We start from the raw sequence: 21,694 nt of genomic DNA on the forward strand, positions 1-21,694 counted from the left end.
TAGTTCAAACTGGGTGTCTGTGGTGACATTCCTTGGAAAACCACAAATTTTTAGTGACTGTTTTCCATCACCCAGCAGTGGGGACGTCTGGATGGCTGATTTGTAATTTCCCTGGGTTTGAACATTGTTGGAAACATTTGGGATAATGTAAGTACACAACTATAAAACATATTAAACATAGGTATAGTTGTTTTTTAGACATTTTAATGCAGAAATATTACATATTATATCTTTAATTAACAAACCAAGTTCCACACAGTAAGCCTGGTGCTTTTGGTGCCTGTTAGTAATCCAGCCTAGATGTCCAGTGAGTGTGTGACAGCCTTTTAACAGTATGAGGCTAAGCTACAATAAAAAATACACAAACATTGAATGTCATTATTTTGAGTGATAAAATATTTATTTAAATATTTCAGCCACTGCACATTCAGTCTTTTTCACATTGCTTTGGTCCCAAACAGACATTATTTTGAGAACAGTGTGCCGAGATTTTCATTTATTCTCATGTCATCTCAAAATATAACTGTACAACATGTAAAATATAATGCACCAATATTTTCTACAAATTCACTATATACAATATAAAAAAAAAAAACAATACCATGAAATTAGTTTTGTTACATTACAGTAACTACTGTGTATGTAAACTTAGATTGTCAAATGTATAAAGTCAAAAAGCCATGTTATTCACTACCTCAGTGTATAGTACAGCATGATCTGTAAAATATTGACTCTTTTTGTCTTTGGCCTTTCTCTGTGTTTTCTCCCAGAAATCCTCATCTTCTCATTCAGAAGCTAGAACCTGGTTTCTGGAGCCTGTGGGTGAAGAAGGAGGTGTGTTTCATTTTAGACTCGTGGAGCTATTGAAAATGTTCTGTCATCATCACGTTTGATCACATCACGGCTCGCCCTAGAGCTGGCCAATATATCGATATTATATCGATATCGTGATATGAGACTAGATATCGTCTTAGATTTTGGATATCGTAATATGACATAAGTGTTGTCTTTTTCTGGTTTTAAAGGCTGCATTACAGTAAAGTGATGTACTTTTCTGAATTTAGCAGACTGTTCTAGCTGTTCTATTATTTGCCTTTTCCTCACTTAGACATTATGTCCACATTACTGATGATTATTTATCTAAAATCTTAGTGTGAAGATATTTTATTAAAGCACCAATTGTCAACCCTAGAATATTGCCGCAATATCGATATTGAGGTATTTGGTCAAGAATATCATGATATCTGATTTTCTCCCTATCGCCCAGCCTTAGCTCGCCCCCTCCCTCTCCCTGCTTCTCTTCATCGTTGTCGGTTTCATCCACCAACCCTTTTGTAGGCTGGCTCAGGTTTGCCTTGGACCAGCTCTGAGTTATGCTGCTATAGTTTTAGACTGCCGGGGGACTCCCTTTGACACACTGAGCTTCTCTCCCTTTCCATCTGCGTGCCATAATGTCCCAGTAATACTTGTTACTAACTTAGCACCGGGGAGCTTATTCTGCTTGATGCCCTGCTATGCCCTGCACTGCTACTACTATTATTTCTAGTCATAGATCTATTATCTTTATTGGTACTATAATTTGCTAATGTTCATCATATCAACTGCTATAATTATTATGAATCATAATTCTCCCTATCTGTACATCTGTATTTCTGTACATCTGTATTTCTGTATATCAGTGTCTCTATGTCCCACCCGGCAGCAGCAGATGGCCCCCCACCAAAAGGTCAGGGTCTGTCCAAGGTTTCTGCCTGTAAAAAAAGTTTTTCCTCGCCACTGTCGCACCAAATGCTTGCTAGTAGGAAATTGTTGGGTCTTTGTAAATTATAGAGTGTGGTCTAGACCTACTCCATCTGTAATGTGCCCTGAGATAACTCCTGTTGTGATTTGATAGTGATTTTGATACAATTGAATTGAAATTTGGAGAATGATTATTTGTGGTCTGTTGATTAAGTGGCATTGTCGCAAAAATAAACCAACAGATGAGATGAAAGAAATAGCATGAGGTATAGGATATGGCAAGGTAAAAGAGATGAAAGCCGTCGCAGGTTGCTCAAAAATAAAAATGGATACGTACATTTCTATCTCTGCTCCTCAAACTGCCTTCAGGGTGGTGAACTGTGACCGTTGTTACAATCTGCAGAACAAATGAAGAGTTAACTATTCCCAATATTGTGTTATGCTTTGTATTTTCTACCAAATAAAAATGTGTCTTCTTTACCCTGTCAAAGTCAGATTTCTTCTCTGTGGACTCTGGATGTTTCTTAAGGATGTGCAGCATGGCGTCGTGCAGCGTCAGGAAGAACATCGACGACTGAACTTCATCATCAAAGAAGCAACAGTCGTGCAGTTTCTTCAGGATGTAAGCTACAGGTGATGAGTAGAGATTAGTCAAAGTACTTCAGTCAGAGGTCTAGCAAGGATTTGGAGAAAGAATTAATGACACTAAGGATTGTATCTATCGTGCACAGGGTGCAATATTCCGGTGGGGGATATGTGGGATTTCCTCCTTTTTGGTCTATATCCCTGAGTCTGCTGAATTATTACAAAATGTATGTACAAAATGTACCCCCCCCCCCTCAAAGTGATCAATGCTACTTCACCAATAGACCAGTATATACCTAAAATAGAAGTACCAGCGCCAGTTGTTTAGCTGCCAACAGGTGACTGTGAGCCGGCTACAGGCACCACCAGATGACGGTGCTTTCAGGGTCCATGGTAGTGGAGTTTAGCCAGATAATGTAAGCGTCATACGGCGATGACAGTTAAGTTTAGGCACCAAAACGTTTAGTTTAGTTTAGGAAAAAGATTGTGGTTAAAACACTCCCGAGGAACAAACAAGTGTTTCCTGGAAAAAAGTTTTTTGTTTTCGCTGCGAGGTGAACTCCGCTCTCCGGCTAGAAAGCACTGTGTGTTATGTTGACACCATGTTGTGCTATGTCATTTTGAGATTATTTTCCATTGGATATTGAAGTTCATATTGAAGTGTTTTGGCATGGCTGGCCGAGTGGCTCTATATCTATGGAATTGAAAGGAGGATTTAATTCTTGCATGTTCTGTGTTGTTGTGTATGATCAAAAAACATCTCCCCCCTCTGCTTTTTTCACCAAGCATCAATCTTGTTCAGTTAAAACTGTTGGCCTAACAGCATTTTGAAAATCAGTAATAAACATAACGTTCTTCACACACTTAAAAAACATTCTTACTTCTGGCTGGTCTCCCTTTTACAAAGCCGTATTAGGGCCATTGTAGGTAAAAATAATAATAATAATAATAACAGAGCCGGTGGAGGGGGGTAATAGTCTGAGAAAAAACAACAGTTCGCAATTTCTCTAATATAAAAGTCACACATATACAAGAACAAATTTTTTTGACAAAAAAGAAAAGCTTTTCTCGTAAATTTCTGACTTTATACTCTCAGAGAATATCCAAGTTCTTTTTCTCATAAATTTACGATTTAAATCTCGGAAATTCCCCCCTGTAACGCTCCGTAATTATATACTGTATATATATATTTTTTTTTACATGCATTAGCCCTAATTCACCGTTGTACCATTTTGCTAATATAGTAAAAACAACAGGATGTCTTTTTAGCATCTCTGTTGGAAGTGACATGAACAAAAGCAATGACTTTAAATACTCAAGTTTTGTACTTACGATCACAAGCCACAATGTAGACCTCAACTTCCACCCGGATCAGCTCTTTCAGCGCCTGTAGAAAAGGTAAAGATGATTTTTACAGATACAGTATATACTGTATATAAAAGAACTGCCTCTGTTGCTGTGAATGAACAACTCACAGTTTTAAGTCCCTTCAGAGCAGAGATGTCTAGAAAAGAGACAGCAGCAAAGTCCAGGACCAGGCTGTGGAGGTCCACTCTAGGAACAATGATGTTGGCGGGAAGCTCGGTGCTCCAGTCGATCCGGACAGGAAGGTCCTTGAAGTCAGTGGGCAGGTCCAGCTCCTCCATGTTGCTCTCATCCTCTGACTCCTTGATGAATCCACATGAGGTATTCAGGAAGCCTTTCTGTAATGGTAAAATACTGTTCATACGTGTTCTTGCTTGTCTTTGGTTCATACAGAGCTGCAGCACATTCCAGTATTTGATGGAAAGAAAAACGTAATACAAGGAGGACAAGCCTCTTTGCTACCTGGTACAGTATTAGCATTGCAGCCTTCTACATACAGTGAGGTTGATCTACTTTGTTCAGTTCAATTCAACTTTATTTCGGAAATACAGGTCTATATCAGTATAAAATGTGTAAAACACAACAACACAGACAAAAGAAGTTACCTAAATTGAAGTTCATAAGTGATTTAAACACATACAGACATTTGTTCCAGTGTTTCCAAAAGCAAATAGTGTACCTTGTGGCACTCTGTGTGGGGTCAGTCAAAGCAATTATAATTAAATTTTTTGAATAAGTTAAGCAACACATACATTTATACGTAAAATTTCTCAACGCAGCATGAAAGGTGGGAACAATATAGTCACAAACATATGACTCACACTTGTCCATCTTGGCACTATGAGAAAGATTCTGAATGCATCATTAAATGCCACCTGAAGCTTTCTCATTTTTGCCTTACTATAGCTGCACCTCAAGTGGGCTGTGTCGTGTGGAGTACCATAGGCTTTTAAAGGGGCAGTTTTAACATCATCTGTGCACATTTTGCGTGCCAGCATATTGGCTTGTGCATACAGTTTGCAACACTGGCGCTGCACATCATCGTCATTACATTACACATTACTTACTTTGTTTACCACATTTAGTGCTTGGTCTGCCATAAAGATCTTGGGGTTAGTTAAACTGAATCATGCAGTTTAAGCACTACTGTTTGTAGTCACAACTTGTGCCCACTTATACCCTTTTTCCCCCAAAATTAGTGTGCATGCAGGTTTTTTGAAACATGGGAAAACCCCTTAAGCCTAACTTCTAACATTACACATAACAGTAGTGAATGGAGGCACACATTAATCTGCTTTTTTCTTTTGCAGATTTTCTGGAAGTTTGGGTAAAATTTGCACTACATTTGGATGGAAACTTGGCTTATATCTGATGGGAAGCTGGTGAGGGATTCTGAAGGAACCTTGTAGCGCCGCTAAGGACTACTGGTGGGTGTGTCTACACTGTCTTCGTCCGTCTACAACCTCCAAGTGTGGGAGCAACTAGGCTTGCAGCGCAGGGGGAGTTGTAGCCCTCCCTGTTTTCTGAGAATTAATGGTTTATTTACTTGTTGGTTATCTGGGGAACATAACCAACAAGTCAAAATGGCAAGAGTACAACAACTGACTTAGGGAGCTTTCACACCTATAGTTCTGTGGACTCGGTGCGATTCGGGGGTGAAGTTGCAACATTGCTGCATATTTTTTTTGGTTCGGTTTGCGTTCACACTGCACTTTTTCAAACGCGCCAAATTTTGTAAACAAATGTCATATGGTCAAAACGGTCTCTTGCTTGTTGGGCAAAATGTCCAAGTGAATCTCAGCAACACGTCCTGGTTTCAAAAATAATGGGGCATATCCAAATTTATAACGTCTTTGTTTTTCTGGTTTTGCTTTAGTGTTTCTAAGTGCGATCAATGTCAGCAGCTGACAGACAGTGAGTGACGGAGAGAGAGAGAGACGATGATCTCACACAGACGACCAGCGATGTGTGCTCAGAATAGGTTATGGATTAGAAAGCTGTCATCCCTTAAATCATATAGAATTCTGTAAATTCAGATAAAAAAGAGAAAGTTCTCTGCGCTTCTGCAGACCACAACAATCCGGTGCAACCAAGGCTGGACAAAAACGGTATAAAGTGACCAAAAATAGCCAGTGCAACACAGATGTCTTCTTACTTGATCATTTTATTACTTAAGGTGCAAAACAGTGACTAACGTTTAACATTAGTCACTGTTTTGCACCTTAAGTAATAAAATGATCAAGTAAGAAGACATCTCTACATCGAATCGGCTATTTTTTGTCACTTTAATTCTGTAAATTGTTTGCAAGGTTGAAATTGCAGGCTAGTAAATGCACTGTTTTTTGGTTTACTTCCTGTATTTGGGTCCAATCGCATTCTCACCTGATGTGAACCGAACTCTGATGCACTTGGAAGCGAACCGAGACCCCCGGTTTTCAAGCAGACCAGAGTTTGGTTGTTTGGTCCACACCAGAGTTCAAATAAGCTTTCACGCCGCTCCAGGATTCGTTTTAAACGGACCAAACAGCTCAGGTGTGAAAGCAACCTTAGGGCGTTTTCACACCTATAGTTTGTTTGCTCTGGTCCGCATTCGTTGATAAGTTTGTAAACTTGGAGCGATTTCCCCTTGGTTCGGTTTCATTTCACACGTAGAAAAATCCAAGCGTACCAAAATGCGTCATTACAACCACGCAAGAACATTCACTCCTCTTATTGGTCGGATGTGTCTGGGGCCGGAGCAAAGTACATACATTTGCTCTGGTCACGGAGACTTCGCTCTGCTGGTGTCTGTCTCCAACTTTAGCGGCGGCTGGTTTGACCACAGAAATGCGAGTGACCGAGTGTTTGGTCCGCTTTTTGGCGCATCCGAGTGCGATTGCCGCGTTCTCACCTGGCCAAACGAACCGCACCAAGGGGGAAAATCAACTCTAATGCCATTCAGTCGAGCTAAATGAGGCCGGTGTGAAAGCCTCTTTGGTGTATTTACTTTTATAGGGTCCTGGCTCAGCTGCTCTACTCCAAAAGATATAATTACAGCCTGCCTGTTGTAAATGTTGTGTGGCAAGTTGTAAACCAAAGAAAACAAACCCTCAGGACATCACAGACCTGCTCGTATCATGTTCACACATTTACTTGCATCTGAGATAAGTGGAGGTGAACCTTGTACGTCTGTTGAGCAAATGCTATCACACTCCACACATCTTTTTATTATGACCTGAATAGATTTCAAACCAAAACAGGAATAGACAACAATGACAGCGTTAAAATAAAAGGGACTGAGACTTATGGGATTTTAAAAGCATTGCCAGCGTGAAAATTTGTTGTTGTTATCACTGACTGCGGTGAAAGTCTTTACTTACTGATGTCCATTGAAGGTCTCCCTTCTTTAGAAGTTTCCGGATCATCCTCAGTGCTTTATTTCTTTTTCTCAACACTCTCAAGGGATTAAATCCAACCTAGGAAACACATGAGTGAATGACATCCTGTGTTACAAACCTAAATTAGCTAAATTGAGCATTTTTTTAAATTAATTATTTATTTATTTTTTTTTTTATGTAATGAGGACGTGACCAACAATTTAAATAAAATGCATCAGGCATCAGTCTGTTGCCACTGTTGTACTTACAGCTTCCACCAGCTTGCTCCTGAAGAACTCGATGTTGGCAAAGAAGATTGGTGATGGTATCCTGAAGATCTTGACTCCCTCTGGCTCATATATCTGGAGAGAGTCATTCATTTTACACCCTAGTTATAGCCCAAATCATGGTAAAGCATAACAAGTCTGTTGAATGTAAGATGCAAACAGTGAATGAGTAAGGTAACAGAAATTATTCTTATCCCCACTCTGGTTTCCATAATATGAGATACAGACACACACACACACACACACACACACACACAGACACTTACATCAATATAGTCCTTCCTGTCTTTGTAGATATCAGTCCCTTTGATGTTGGCCAGCACACTGCAGCGAGGGCTGAAAAAAAGGAAAGGACATAAAAACTTCAAACCTTTTTAAATCTGATGATCGGAGCACTATGAACTTCAGTAGTTCAATTTATCAAATGGAAAACTGCATGCTGCCAAGACTTGAAAGAAAATTTCAAGCTAAGATAAAATAGGTATAGGGGTTGGTATTTTGTGTAAGGAAAAAGTAAAGAGTTGATGGCCAAATACATACAACTGAGCTCTGAGGACCACACTGATCAGCTCCACCCCAAGGCCTGCAGCCAATCCAAGATCCAATCCCAGCAAGATAGCTGCAGTACAGGTACCCAACCACACCACCTGGACGTGGATGATGGTAAGAAACACGAGTTTTTTTTTTAAAAGGGGCAATATGTCTTTTTTTTACTGCCGGGTAGCACAAAATGGCAATGATCAACCTTACAATGCAGAGATGTTTGGCTGTTTTTGTGAGAACTTACACAGTCTGGTTTGTCTCTCCTCCACAGGTACGGGATGTCTCTAAACTGCATCAGCATGCCCTTTAGGTTGACGATGACCACAGCACCCAGCACAGACTTGTAAAATAATGGGTCAAAGGTCAGACTTCAGCCAGTCCACACTCCAAAGACTTACTTGCTTGTTGGTAGAGTGAGGGAGATGTGAGGTTTACCTTCGGGAGTGGCTCCAGTAGGAATCCAATGGCCAATGTGACGATCATCACTATGATAGCTGACAGTAAACCAGCTATCTGAAAAAGGACAGAACAGGTATGTTAAACTACCGAGATGATTGGCTCCTATTGTGCCACATGTCTTAAAGGTCCCATGGCATGAAAATTTCACTTTATGAGGTTTTCTAACATTAATATGAGTTCCCCCAGCCTGCCTATGGTCCCCCAGCGGCTAGAAATGGAGATAGGTGTAAACCGAGCCCTGGGTATCCTGCTCTGCCTTTGAGAAAATGAAAGCTCAGATGGGCCGATGTGGAATTACCTCCCCTTTCTCTGCTTTGCCCGCCCAGAGAATTTGGCCTACCCATGAGAGAGAGAGAGAGACATCATGGCTTTCAAACAAGCAAAGGGGCAGTTGGTCAAGGCCACACCCCCACCCTCCACCTTGCCCCCCCCCTTTCCTCCTCAATAGCTAGACACAGAAATGGCACATACTAAGGAAAGCTCATTGTGGGACTGGCTCTAGTGGCTGTAATTCTGCACCAAGGCTGAATTTAGGGAAAGATACTTCAGATACAGTATTAGGGGACCACTAAGGTCTATATAAAAGAGACTTCAGATACAGTATTAGGGGACCACTAAGGCCTATATAAAAGAGACTTCAGATACAGTATTAGGGGACCACTAAGGTCTATATAAAAGAGACTTCAGATACAGTATAGGGGGACCACTAAGGTCTATATAAAAGCATCCAAAGAGCACCATGTCATGGGACCTTTAAAGAGGCTTATCTGAAGTTAAAGTGTATGAAAACTGTAAACCACAGCAGAAAAATGTAGTCCACAATAGAGCTCAACAGAGAAAACCCTATTAATTTCTCCATAACGATTTAGATTATTAGCCGTAATGTCTAAACCATCCGGGGTAGACGGAATTGTGAAACAAAGGTTAAGGTCCTAAGCGTAACAGCAATGTCTCTGATTGGTTGAGTTTTTGTACACTGTCTTGTACCTTTCCCTTTTTTTTCGGTTTTCCAAGTTGTTCTTTTGCGCCAAATCAAATGTTTTATAATCACGATTCATATTGTAGCTGGTTGGCTTAAAACACTTTTAAGCATTTAATAAAACGTCACTGGAGATTTTGAACAGGAAAACTCAGTTCTGGAACCACAGCCATTCAAAAAGTGGGCAGTCACTGTTGAGCTCTATTGGACAGTCTAAAGAGCCGCTATGCATTTTGAGGCAGTTGAGTACATCCAGTAACGTTCACGTCTCATACTGAAAAATTCTGCTAATTTAGTATAGATCCAGGCATTTCTCGTGTACACAAAATCTACATGAAGCACAACTAATATTGGTAAAATAGACAATTCAGTATACATTTTGCGGAGCTGACGGAAAGGCAACCGGAGAGGTCTGCATATTCTAGAATGTAAATGTACTTAGATACTTTGTACATTAGTAATGCAATAACACATTGTCTTCAACGTGGCTCAAACTCACTGGACTTTGTCTCAGCTTTGACTCAAATTTGTCTGGGGTTAGAATTAAGATTAGGATTAAGGCAAATAAGCGCTTTGAGGAATAAAAAAACACGAGATATATTAGTTTACCTGAGTCTTGCCACCTGTGCTCTCCTGCACTGCACTCCTAGAAAGAGCTGTACTCGCAGCAAAAGACTTGAAGGAAGCTCCAAAGATGTTGCTTACTCCAAAAGCTATCAGCTCCTACAGAAAACACATCATGTTGTTTAAATCCTGATTAGATCTGTAGCTTCTTTCTTTAATGTTGTACATTTTAGAATCAGTACATACCTGGTTGCCATCTATGGTGTAATCGTGTTTTACGGAATAGACTTTTGCCACGGAGAAGGCAACAGCGAAACCTACTATGGCCATGGGAAATGCTTCCACTGCTGTCTCCTGCAAGATGTGCAGGTTTGGTGCTATCGGAGACTCATACCTGAGAACAGATAGAAGTCTGTCATGTTGAAATATTTGCCTAATATTTAACATAGACACTATTTGAATTTTATCTCAGATGACATTCGTCATTGTGGTTATGGGTCGTCAAGTTCATGGTAAAAAAAAGTGAACACTATCTACGCATGTTACACCAGTACTGATGGGTGTTGCCTTACAAATAAATGTGTATTGCTATTTTTTTTCACCATTATTATCTTTACAATGGGAGTGTCATGGTCCATGAATTAGTCTGTTGTCTGTCTGACACATGTAGTTAGAGATCCAGAAAGTCGTACATTTTAAACGTTGAGCCCAACAAAGGACCCAGCTGTTTGAGAGAGATTTGATTCATGCAGTCTTTCAAGTAATAGTAGTAGACCTCGGAAGCTTAAAAAGACAGCAATAACTTCTATAAGTTTGTTTATATATATATAGATTTATGCCTACACCCCAATAACATGGAGGTGAATAGTGTCAAACAAAAAAATGATGTCAACCTGAACATGAATTTTGTTGATCAGTTTTTTTTTTTCCAAATATCATTTTTCAAATCTTTGAGCATCACAAAGACAATTTTTTGTCAATTTTATGTAACCTATAGATCATGGTTCGGGTTAAAATTAGGGCTATTAAAATGAACGCGATAATAACGAGTTAATGCAAATTCCTTTTAACACCTTGTTTTTTTTATGCCCATTAAACGCGCAGATAAAGACGGATAAAGAAAAGGGTCTTTTGAACGGCAAGTTGAGTTTCAAAGCCCTTCGAGATGGTTCTCTCCATGTACTGTCAATGTGAATTGAGTTACCACCGGAGTACGTCCAGTCTCAAATAAGACAGTATCTGTCATTGTTTTGGATTGTTGTGATTATTAATAAATATTTGCATAAAGCAAGCATATTTGTCAGCTCCCATGTTGATAAGAGCATTAAAAACTTGAAAAATATCCCTGTTAAAGAACATTTAGAAGAGATTAAAAAATGGGCGATTAATTTCAGATGAATCACATTGAAATATGTTAATGGATTGACATCCCTAATTAAAATATAAGTTAAGTAATGAGTAAAGTATGTTACATAAGTTAAGTTAAAACAAACCAACTTGATCTCTGACACACACAGCAGTCTCCTGGGTAAAAGTCCCATGGTTGTTTGACCCATCCCTCCTCCGTACGCAGACTTTGATGAGAAACATATTCCCAAAAACAAGCGTAATCCCTGACAAAGTACGTTTCCCTCAAAGCGTAATTGAGAATGCAGTTTAGTTGTATGGGAACGCTATTTTTGGGCGACAGGGCTGACATACATACACAAATCCTAGCTTTTAGCTATTATGCAAAATGTCGTACCCTTTTGGAATATGGCCAACAACATCAATGCCATATCTTGTCTTGAAGTCAAACGCGTATGAAACTCCACATGCGATGACGGTCTGGGGGGAGAAATGACAAAAGGTTGTTAGGCCTGACTCATAGGATTAGCTTCAAAATGAGAGATATGTACTATCTTCTGGTTTACAGTGTGTACAATGATCCTTTGAACTGACACGAATGCTTTCAAGTGTCATAAAATTATCTCATAAATCCGCTGAATTATTGTTATAGACGGCACTACTGGTTTTATCATAATTACTGTTTGTACAACTAACAAGCCCCTCAGGCTATGAAAATATGTTTAAGGGTCATGTTGTGCAATGTTGCTCACCATGATAACCTCGATGGGGATGGGCACCGGCAGCTTGGATTTAAATCTGTCGTTCAGCTCCTTGACGATGAACACCACCACCATGATCACCAAGGAGATCACCACGTCACACACGTTGGTGGAGGTGATCTTGTTAAAAATGATCTCCAGGGTCTGAAAAAGACAGCAACAAAAAGTCAGGTCAAATAGATGAATGACCGGGCGGCAGGGCGAGGTGGCGTGGCTTCTGGGGCTCCAGCTCCCAATGTTTTCTCAAAAGCCCAGAATCTTTTAGATTTTTAAAATAACTTCAACTTAGTGCCATTTCCGCTCAGTCTCTCTGACAGGACTGGCAAATTAATGGAGCAAAACTTCTATCGCTGAGGAAATATCGCTCATTCATTTTGTAAACTCTACTGAACATTGGTTTCAAGATTAGGAATGCTAATTCCTACCCTACCTACATTATGTAACTTAAAAATAGAAACATCAGACAATTTTAGCCTCTTTTCTTAGGTGGCAGAAGTGAAAATGAGTCATCCTCAACATTTGTAATGTTTTGGTTTCAGAATGATGAAGACGGTTGAAGAACAATTAGATACAAAATAGGATGTAATCTCTACAGCAGGGGTGTCAAACTCATTTTAGTTCATGGGCCAAATCCCCCTAATTTGATCTCAAGTGGGCCAGACCAGTAAACCACTCCAGAAAGATCAGAGACTGTATCTGCCACAGAGTTTCTTGTCTGCTTGATGTCGGCAAACGCAAGTTGCTTCTGCTACGACAGCGTTCTAAGGCCATTATAGGAAAATAATAATACGGACCCGGGAGAGAGGGGGAATATTCAGAGAAAAAACTTTCTTAGATTGAAGTTGGAAATTTACGGAAGAACTCTGATATTCTCTGAGATTAAAGTGGTAAATTTGGAATTGGAATAATTTTTTACACATTGCAAAGTCATCCAGTGTGCCTGATTGGATCCTTCGGCGGGCCATTCTTGCCCATGGGTCGTGCATACGCAAAATAGTGCGTATAGCTGCTGTAGCCTACACGTAGCATGACCCAGACCCTCCCTAATTCTGGGCTGAGCCCAGAATGTTTACAACTTCTGACTGTGCCCCTGTGAATGAATCCTCACTCCCTGACTGTGAGAATCAGTGAGAAAGTTGTTCAGTTCAGTTATTTTTTGTCCCAAAAGGGCAATTTGTATGCAGCAGGAAGACACCACATGAAGAATATACAACACAAACGTTAAAGTTAACACAATACAAACAGCAGCTTCAGCCTGAGTTAAAGAATACATAGTTGCAGAGTTGTATTGGAGTGATAATGAAGGTAAACATAACTACAAAAACTCAAACCATAGATAGTAATAATAAAGATAACGATAAATAAATAAATAAATACAGGGGTCATTAATATAAGCAAGGGCTATCACGTCCTCTTAGCTGAGTTGAGTGCCTTAATGAAAAGAGGAATAAAAGAGTTTTTGAATCTCTGTTTAAGAGCCAAGGGGGTGCTAATAATAATATAAGCCAGATGGTAATAACATGTATTCTCTTCTGTACTTACATATATGAGAGAGAGTGGACCACTGATGCCTGGAACAGTCAATCCTAACACAAACTTGAGCTGGGACACCAGGATGTGGACAGCAGCGGCTGTGGTGAAGCCGGACACCAGAGTGTCGGACAGGTACATGACAACAAAGCCCACCTGCAGAATACCCATTGCCAGCTGGAAGAGACAGAGAGGTCATGATGTTGGGGTGGTAGTATATAAAAGACACGGTAGTCTCGCATTAGTCTGGTCCTACCAGACTCTCGTACAGTACTGAAGGGAAATGAAAATTGGGCGGAAGTACGTAGGAAGGCAGAGCCAGGCTAGTCTCGCATTGCCAGACCTACAGTATCTTCACAGCGCTGTGGAGTAAGGTCTGGCTACACCACAGATGCATTCTGGGATAGCAGAAAAAAAAACGCTCTGAGTTGTTTGCATTTCTTTAAACCAATCACAGTCGTCTTGGGCGGCGCTAAGCTCCGGACGCAGCGACGGTGGCTCTGTAAAATAGTCTCGGGAAGCGGAACATGCAACCCGCAAAAGAAATCACCACATACAATATTAAATGATGTTAAAAAAAAACATTTTAATCGTGCAACAAGGCAGGTCTGCTTGGTTCTTTCGGGGAATGATTGTAAAGATTTACAAATAATATGTTTATGGTATTTCCTCTCTAACTGGGACGTTTTGGGATACATTGGTGGGATTGCTGTGGACAAAGTACACACAGCGATACACTGGTAAGAGCAAATTATGTTTAACCATGTATCCAGCTAATTTAAATAGCTCACGTTACTGTATTGTGATTTCTTTTGCGGGGTGCAAATGTTCCCCCAAAACAAGTTCCTTCCCAAGACTATTTTACAGATCCACCGTCTCTGCGTCCAGAGCTTAGCGCCGCCCAAGACGATTGTGATTGGTAATGCAAACAACCCAGAGCGTTTTTTTCTCCTATCCCAGAATGCATCTGTGGTGTAGCCGGACCTTACTCCACAGCGCTATGGAGATGGGTCTGTCAATGCGACACTATTGAAGGGATAGTCGGAGTGGTTGTGGCGAGTGTGTTTCACCTGCATGATACCAGTAAGGAAGGTCAGAGAAGAAGCCACCAGCACTCTCTGTTCGTCTCGGGTCAGGCCTTCCAGCCCTGTGATGTTGAGGGCCGGACCCTCGTCTGGGACTATCCTGGTGACCACCGAGCCGATCATTAGACACAAGACTGGGAATGGACCTGGAGAAAGAGAGAGAGGATAGCAGATTAGCTGAGTTGTAGCCTTTTGAGAGCAGCTAGGGATGCGCACGTATATCCCTTACCTACTGAGATGTGTCTAGAGGTGCCCAGGAAAAAGTAAATGACAACAGGAAAGAAGGCAGAGAAGAGTCCATACCAGGGTGGCAAAGAGGCCAGCAGGCAGTAGGCCAGACCTGAAACACAAAAACATGCACTTATTATACACATTTACAGATGATGCTCTTGTTTCCTGCACTTCACTTCTCTGGTAGTTGCTGTTAGCTATGATTACCGTATCACTAGTCTCGCATTACCAGCGCTGCGGAGGAAGGTCTGGTCAGTCCACACAGAATTCCCGGATGGGAGAAAAACGTGTTGTGGTTTGTTGGCATTTCTTTAAACCAATCACAATCGTCTTGGGCGGTGCTAAGCGCCGGACACGATGATGATGATGATGGTGCTGCAAAATAGCCTCGGGAAGGAACTTGTTTTGGTGGAACTTGTGTACGTTCAAAAGTTGTTTTAGTCGTGCAACAGAAAACTCAGATTGGACAGATAGTCTAGCTAGCTGTCTGGATTTACCCTGCAGAGATCTGAGGAGCAGTTAACCATAGTCCTCACAAATCCACCGGAGTTTTAGAACGCCAACACAAAGAAAGAGGAAGGTAACCTGACATCCTGGAAATGAGACATCGTCAATATAGACTACCGTATCACCCACTATTAAAGTAAAAATACCTTTAAAACTGACAAGAAATGAAAATAACTTTTTGAAATATATCACCTCTAAAAGTCAGTAAAGTATAATGTCTAAAATGTTTAAATACAATGCATAACATTTACTGCATTTTTTTTAAATTCGTAATTTTCAGAGGTGAGATTTCCAGCTTTGTGCAGAAGTAAAGACAATAGTCATTTTTCTAATAAATCAACTCATTGATCCCCATGAGTAATGGAGGAACTCGTCAAGCATATCGGTAACAAGATTCTAAAGGAATGTTCAAACACAGGATTTTTGTTCCTGCCGATACCAATACTGTGTGATTACAGATGCATTTGTCTCCTTGCTTTGGTTAGGTCATGCAGTGGGAATGAGGCTACTGATAACTGTAAACGTTTCATCTTCATTTCATTGTCGGGCCAGTCCCAGTGTGTTTTCAGCGTAACAGGGTTAATGAATAATTTCTGTGATTTTCCCCCCTCTGGAATGGCCATTGACGTTACGGTCCTTGTGACTGTTGGCTCTGCTGTTGTTGGTCTGTGGAGGGGCTGCACACAGACCTCTGGGACACATGATGCTGCCAGCAGCCATTGTGCCAATAAGTGGGACTTTTAGACACTGTATTAGTGACATCCAGGTTTTGTTGGTGTCATATCAACCCGTGCTCACTCTCAGCTCGTAAGATACTGAGCATTGCTACGCATGACATGCGTGACATGACATTACTATTTTACTATGTTATTTTGATCTCTTTTTATTTTCTCTTTCAACATGACATCATGACTTCGTGTAAACATACACGCCCACTTTCTTAAGCCAAGTGGCATGTTATCTGTACGCATTTTGAGCTATCCGCGTGTATGTCTACGCCGTATACAGCGGACGTAAACATACACGCCACTTGGCGTGTTATTGCCACGTGCCATGTTATTGCGAGAAGAAAGCGACGGTTGAGTTTAGGAAACGAAGGTTGGGTTTAGGAAAAGAAGAACAGGGTTGGATTTAGTAAAAGAAGAAAGCGAAGGTTGAGTTTCAGGACACGCGGGACACAAAGGAAACGTGACACGATCCCCGGTCTCCTGGGTGAAAGTCCTGTGTTTTACCCATCCTCCACCCCAACCAACATCCCTATGCAGATTTTCGCCCTTTATACTACTCGCTGCAGCATAAATTCACACGCAATCGCAAGGTAATGTAAGTCAATGGAGGCCAAACGGCATTGATAAACACGCTAAAAAGCGAGTCTGCGTCTTGATAACACGCCAATAATGGCATACCAATTGGCGTGTCATACATACGCCACTTCATGAGATCAGTCTTTTTGGACTTTTAATTTTATTTATGAATACAACTATCTTCCATAATATGTGAGGTATTTGTCCCTGTTGTTTTCCATGTTTGCCAGTGACATGAGGAAAGACAGAATTGCCTTAAGGCTGCTAATATGCATCTATTATGCATCTATTTGGTTTAAAGAAGAAATAAGTAAATAACACTCAGATACTTTAAAGTGAAAGACTTGCAGTTGTAAAGGTTTACCTTGCAGGACAGCTACCAGTCCAGTGCTGACACCGGACACGATGTCACTGAGCAGCCAATCTTTGATTCGGTAGATCTTCATCCAGCCGATGACCGGCAGGAGAGAGAGAGCTGCGTTCTTGGCTCGTTTGGCGTCACATCTGCAATGGCACAATAGTGGGCCCAAACAGAAAGTCCATGTTAAATAGAGCACTGTCTCTGAAGCTTTAGGTTAGGGCAGGGCGATCATTCAATATGATAATTTATCCTCTTTCAATGGAATCATATCGGTATGACATCATATATCGAGATATTGTGATATACAATTACATTGTCTAAATTGATAATAACAAGCACATACTAACTCAATTTTCTCCAAAGATCTGTTGTGAAACATTGTGAGGGAATGTCATTTTAAGAATTGCAGGTTGTAACATCACACTATTTTTGTGCATACATGTAAATAGTATTGAGCTGGGGGAAAAAAATATAAATTTTTTCTTTATAATTTCACTTGATGAAACATTATTGATGATTATTTATCTAAAATCTCATTGTAAAAACCACCAATTGTCAACCCTACAATATCGCTCAATATTGATATATATATATATATATATATCTATATCTCTATATCTCATACTATATCTATATCTCATACTATATATATATATATATATATATATATATATATATATATATATATCTATATCTCATACTATATATATCATATTATATATATATATATATATATATATATATATATTAGGGCTGTCAATCAATTCAAAAATGTTATCAAGTTAATCACGGTTTTTGATTGATCACGATTAATTGCAAATTTGAAATACTAGGATTTACTTGTAAACTTGCAGTGTTGAAATAAATAAATGCATGACAAACTGGTTTAAAGAAACAAATTCTTCAGCTTTATTATCTCAACCATTACCATTTATTAAACAAGTATTCAAAAACAATCTTAATTTAGAGAGGCATCCATATGAACTGCAGGGTTTTCCCTAGCATTATAAGGCTGAGGAGCAGCACCCTAGCCGTTTGGGCAGCACCTAAGCCAATGAATATAACTAAATTACTCTTCTCAGATCTAATGGTTGTTCTTTAGCAAGTTTTGTCTTAAAGCTTTTTGAGTGTCATTTATTATCTGCTCTAGCTTTTCCAACGTTTTAGACACAGATATGGAAAAAATAATGGTCCAAAATGATATGAAATTGCATTTTTTTTTACTCATGACACAAGAAGAGACTAACTTCTCCCAGAAACTCACGTTCTCTCTCTCGCTCCCCGACCCCTTTACGCTCCTCAGCCTAACCAGACTCCAAGGGTTAATTGTTAAGTGATGACAAGTCAAAGAACGGGAAAACAGGTGTGTTCCTTACGTGAAGTAGTCCTTGACGTGGTCCAGCATGGTCTTGCCGTGCCTGTAGACCTTCTCATGGTCCTGGGCGAAAGCCTCCTCCGAGTACAGCGGCCGGACCACCACAAACTCCTTCGCTCCCGTTCGCATCATCTCGCTTCTGCTGCCTGGGACACCGCTGCTGCCTCTCTATGTGGCTCTGAGACCCATTAACCACATTAGGTTAGGAAGAGGCTCCTGTCTTGCCTTTGAACATCACTTATCAAATAACATTAACAACGAACAACAAAGGGGCCAGGCCCACAAATATAGTGGCAGGTACATGAGCCAGGTAAGGACTTGTCAGGCTCTATTTGAGCTCTAGAAACAAGAACACCAGAGAGGCTTGGTTTTGAATTTTTAGCACTGAACTGTGACTCTGAATTTTCCTGAATCAACTGGAGGATTAAGGGTCACATGTGGAAAATGTATTTGAGTTCTGAGTTGAAAGTCAGTATTCTGTGTTGAAAGTGTGAGGCAGGAAAGCAAGAAGAAGAGTTGGACCTTGGTAGAGCATCACCTCGTAGGGGAGAACAGGGTCAAATTAGTCACTTTTTAAACTTTCTGCTTCTATGACAAATTAAAGGATTAGGGCCACATGTGGAAAATGTATTTGGGTTCTGAGTTGAAAGTCAGAATTCTGAGTTAAAAGTCAGATTTCATTCTGACTTTAAAGTCAGATTTCTGATACATTTTGCACATGTGGCCCTAATCCGCTTCCATACAAAATACATCAGCACCTCTGGTTTCCTGAGAAACAAGTCAGAAAAAAAATCAGAATTCTCTCACATAGATTTTGAACGTGGCCCTAATCCACTTCAGTACTAAATACATCATCACCTCTGGAATTCTGCTTCTGATTTCAAAGATTTCACAACCGAAAGCTCAAACAAAAAAGTACTTAAGTAGTTTTTTTTTTCCAGTAACTTTCATATCCTCATGTAAAGTAGTGCAGCTTGTCCCACATACCTGACAGTGTCCTAATCTCTCAAATCCAAACTCTCCACTCTGTCTTCTTCTTCCTCGTCCTGCTCCTGGAGATCTACTGCGATATCAGCTGGCTTTTCCATTAATAAATGCCACCTCTGCCGCTTATCACGGCTGTAATTATTAACAGCAATTATGATGTTTCTCACAACAGCTCCGACGCCTGCTTTATCCTTGACCATTGTTCTTACTGATATCTCTAACCTGCAACTTTCAGTGGAGACTTTCCGCCCCCAAAGAGCGTTTGGAAGATATTGTACCGATGGGATAGGGAGGATGTGGACAGAACAGACAGGACAGGACAGGACAGAACAGGGCAGGGTCATTGTTCATTGAAGTGGAAATTAAGTAGCTTTTCAGGATGGAAAAGCCCACTAAAGGTTTGACTGCAGTGCACTTCAAGGGTAAAAATAGTCTGCAGGAACCCAGATTTGTTTGAGGAAAACACTGCAGAATGCAAGATTTGTATTCCAGGATTCATTTATCTAGCGTGCGATAAGACACACTGGTACTCTGATATCAGATTCCTGGCTGGAATGTTGAACACATTACAGGTCAATCCATTCATCTCAAAACTGAACCGACCTTTTATGTTTTTCCTCCACAGAGTGGACAGAAAGGAAAGAGTGTTCCTTTAACTCATTGGCAACACCAAGCAAATGGATAAGAAAGAGCAGAAACTGTAGGAGCGTGAGGTGTGTGTGTGTGTGGGGGGGGGGGGGGTGTTGCTGGTTTCAGTGCAATCTTATCGAAGTGTCTACTCAGAATTAAGTGGGGAGGTAATGCCTGCCCCTGTTGTTTGTCCAGGATCAAGCACAGTTCAGGCCAGGTTCATGGGAAATGTGTGTGTGGAACCCAGATGCATGAATACATCTCCTTGTGAAAATATAATCTCCAGTTTTGGGGATTGGCATTTTTTCTTTTTAACCTGACAGTGAACGTGCATAATTGTGAATGCACATATTATGTTTTTAACGTGTGCATTTGTGCTCATATGCGAATATCTGACTGTGGATGTGTGTTTTCTTTTTTTTTTCTTTTTTCTACCTTTATTTTTACAGGCAAGTCATTAAGAACAGGATCTTATTTACAATGGCTTACTCACTGGAACAATAGGCTCGTTCGAGATGAGCCAGGTCTGCGCAGAATCGATCACCGGCAATCGCCGCCCAGTGCATGCCGGTTAGATTTGTGTCCAACTTGATCCTGACTTGCTCTGCACACGCAGGGACGGACTGGGGCTAAAAAACAGCCCTGGGGCCTCATTTATAAAACCTGTTACACATGGTCGTCAAGGGCTCCTTTACAAGGCTGGAATATTCATTGATTGATTGACATGGACCTTATTAGGACAAATATGGGACGGCCTTGGGAGGAGCGTGAGGCTCGTGCACGACCGTATAAGGTAACGCACGTCCGTAGTTATAACGAGCAGAGTGCGTACCGGTGTGCGCTGCATGGTGTTATAAATCAGAATGTTGTTTTTGCGTACGAAAATTCTGACTTTTTGGCGCACAAAATCTTTCAGAATAGAATCTACGCACAGTTTTATAAATGAGGCCCCTGGACTTTCTCCCAAATAGGCCGATCATCCGGCCATTCGCCCCTAGCCGTGCGCGACAGACACTAGCCAGGAAGTCCTGATACTATGCCACAATACTGTAGCCTATCAGACAAGGTATTCACAGCAAGTAACATCTCAAAACCAATGATGATAATTGGGTGTCATGGTTTTGGTTTTGAGTTTCTGTTCTTGTTTCTGTTTTGTTGTGTATTTGTTCTGTTTTCTGTTGTAGCCCATGTTTCCTCCCTTGTCTTGTCTTATTTTAGTTCCTGTCTTGTTTTCCCGTGTGTGCCTGTATGTTCTGTTTCCTGTTTTATTTTGATAGTCTGGTTTTCTGTCTTGTCCATTTTACTTCCTGTGTTTCCCTCCCTGGTGATTACCCTTATGTGTTTGACCTGTTTGCCCAGCCTAGTGTCACCTGTCCCTTGTTAGTCCTCGTTACCTGGTTTATTTAGTCTCTGTGTTTTCTTTGTCTGTTGTCGGATCATTGTTTTTCTGTTGCTGTGTGTTCGTGTCTGGAGTTACCGTTCGTCTCTGATTTCCAGTTTTGCTATCCCGTTCTGCGTTCCTGGAATTTGTTTTTGCCTGTTGTTTTCTGGATTTTTTGGTATGTACTTCATTTCATTTAATAAACCTTCTAAACTGCACTTGGGTCCAAACCTTTCCTGACAAACCGTGACAGAATGATCCGACCATGACCGACCCAGCGGAATATTTAGAGGATGAACTTTATGATTTGACCTACA

At 40.6% G+C, this 21,694-nt stretch overlaps 1 protein-coding gene across 1 annotated transcript; it reads right to left on the reverse strand.

Annotated features, from left to right (window-relative positions):
* Positions 1-373: 373 nt before the first annotated feature.
* On the reverse strand, positions 374-19,564 carry LOC116054593 (chloride anion exchanger). Its single transcript, XM_031306215.2, has 21 exons — positions 19,367-19,564; positions 18,381-18,557; positions 17,008-17,147; positions 14,831-14,941; positions 14,587-14,747; positions 13,529-13,693; positions 11,978-12,130; positions 11,623-11,705; positions 10,125-10,272; positions 9,924-10,037; positions 8,312-8,389; positions 8,121-8,216; positions 7,874-7,980; positions 7,600-7,669; positions 7,316-7,408; positions 7,050-7,145; positions 3,801-4,028; positions 3,658-3,712; positions 2,222-2,367; positions 2,078-2,137; positions 374-816 (listed from the first exon to the last, which is right to left on the reverse strand). The coding sequence occupies exons 2-21, from the start codon at positions 18,509-18,511 to the stop codon at positions 796-798; spliced, it is 2,256 nt and encodes a 751-aa protein (XP_031162075.1). The 5' UTR covers positions 18,512-18,557; positions 19,367-19,564; the 3' UTR covers positions 374-795.
* Positions 19,565-21,694: the final 2,130 nt, after the last annotated feature.

This window comes from Sander lucioperca, chromosome 20 (assembly GCF_008315115.2).
Source record: "Sander lucioperca isolate FBNREF2018 chromosome 20, SLUC_FBN_1.2, whole genome shotgun sequence".
Lineage (NCBI taxonomy): Eukaryota > Metazoa > Chordata > Actinopteri > Perciformes > Percidae > Sander > Sander lucioperca.

Bases quoted from the DNA above. Each gene is read 5' to 3' on its own strand.
- LOC116054593 (XM_031306215.2), bottom strand. From the start codon at position 18,511: ATGATGCGAACGGGAGCGAAGGAGTTTGTGGTGGTCCGGCCGCTGTAC. The intron at 7,146-7,315 runs GTAAGTACAACA...TGTGTTTCCTAG, and splicing joins GGAGCAAGCTGGTGGAAGCT to GTTGGATTTAATCCCTTGAG. The intron at 817-2,077 runs GTACGTATCCAT...CTTCACCCACAG, and splicing joins TGAGGAGCAGAGATAGAAAT to GCTCCAGAAACCAGGTTCTA.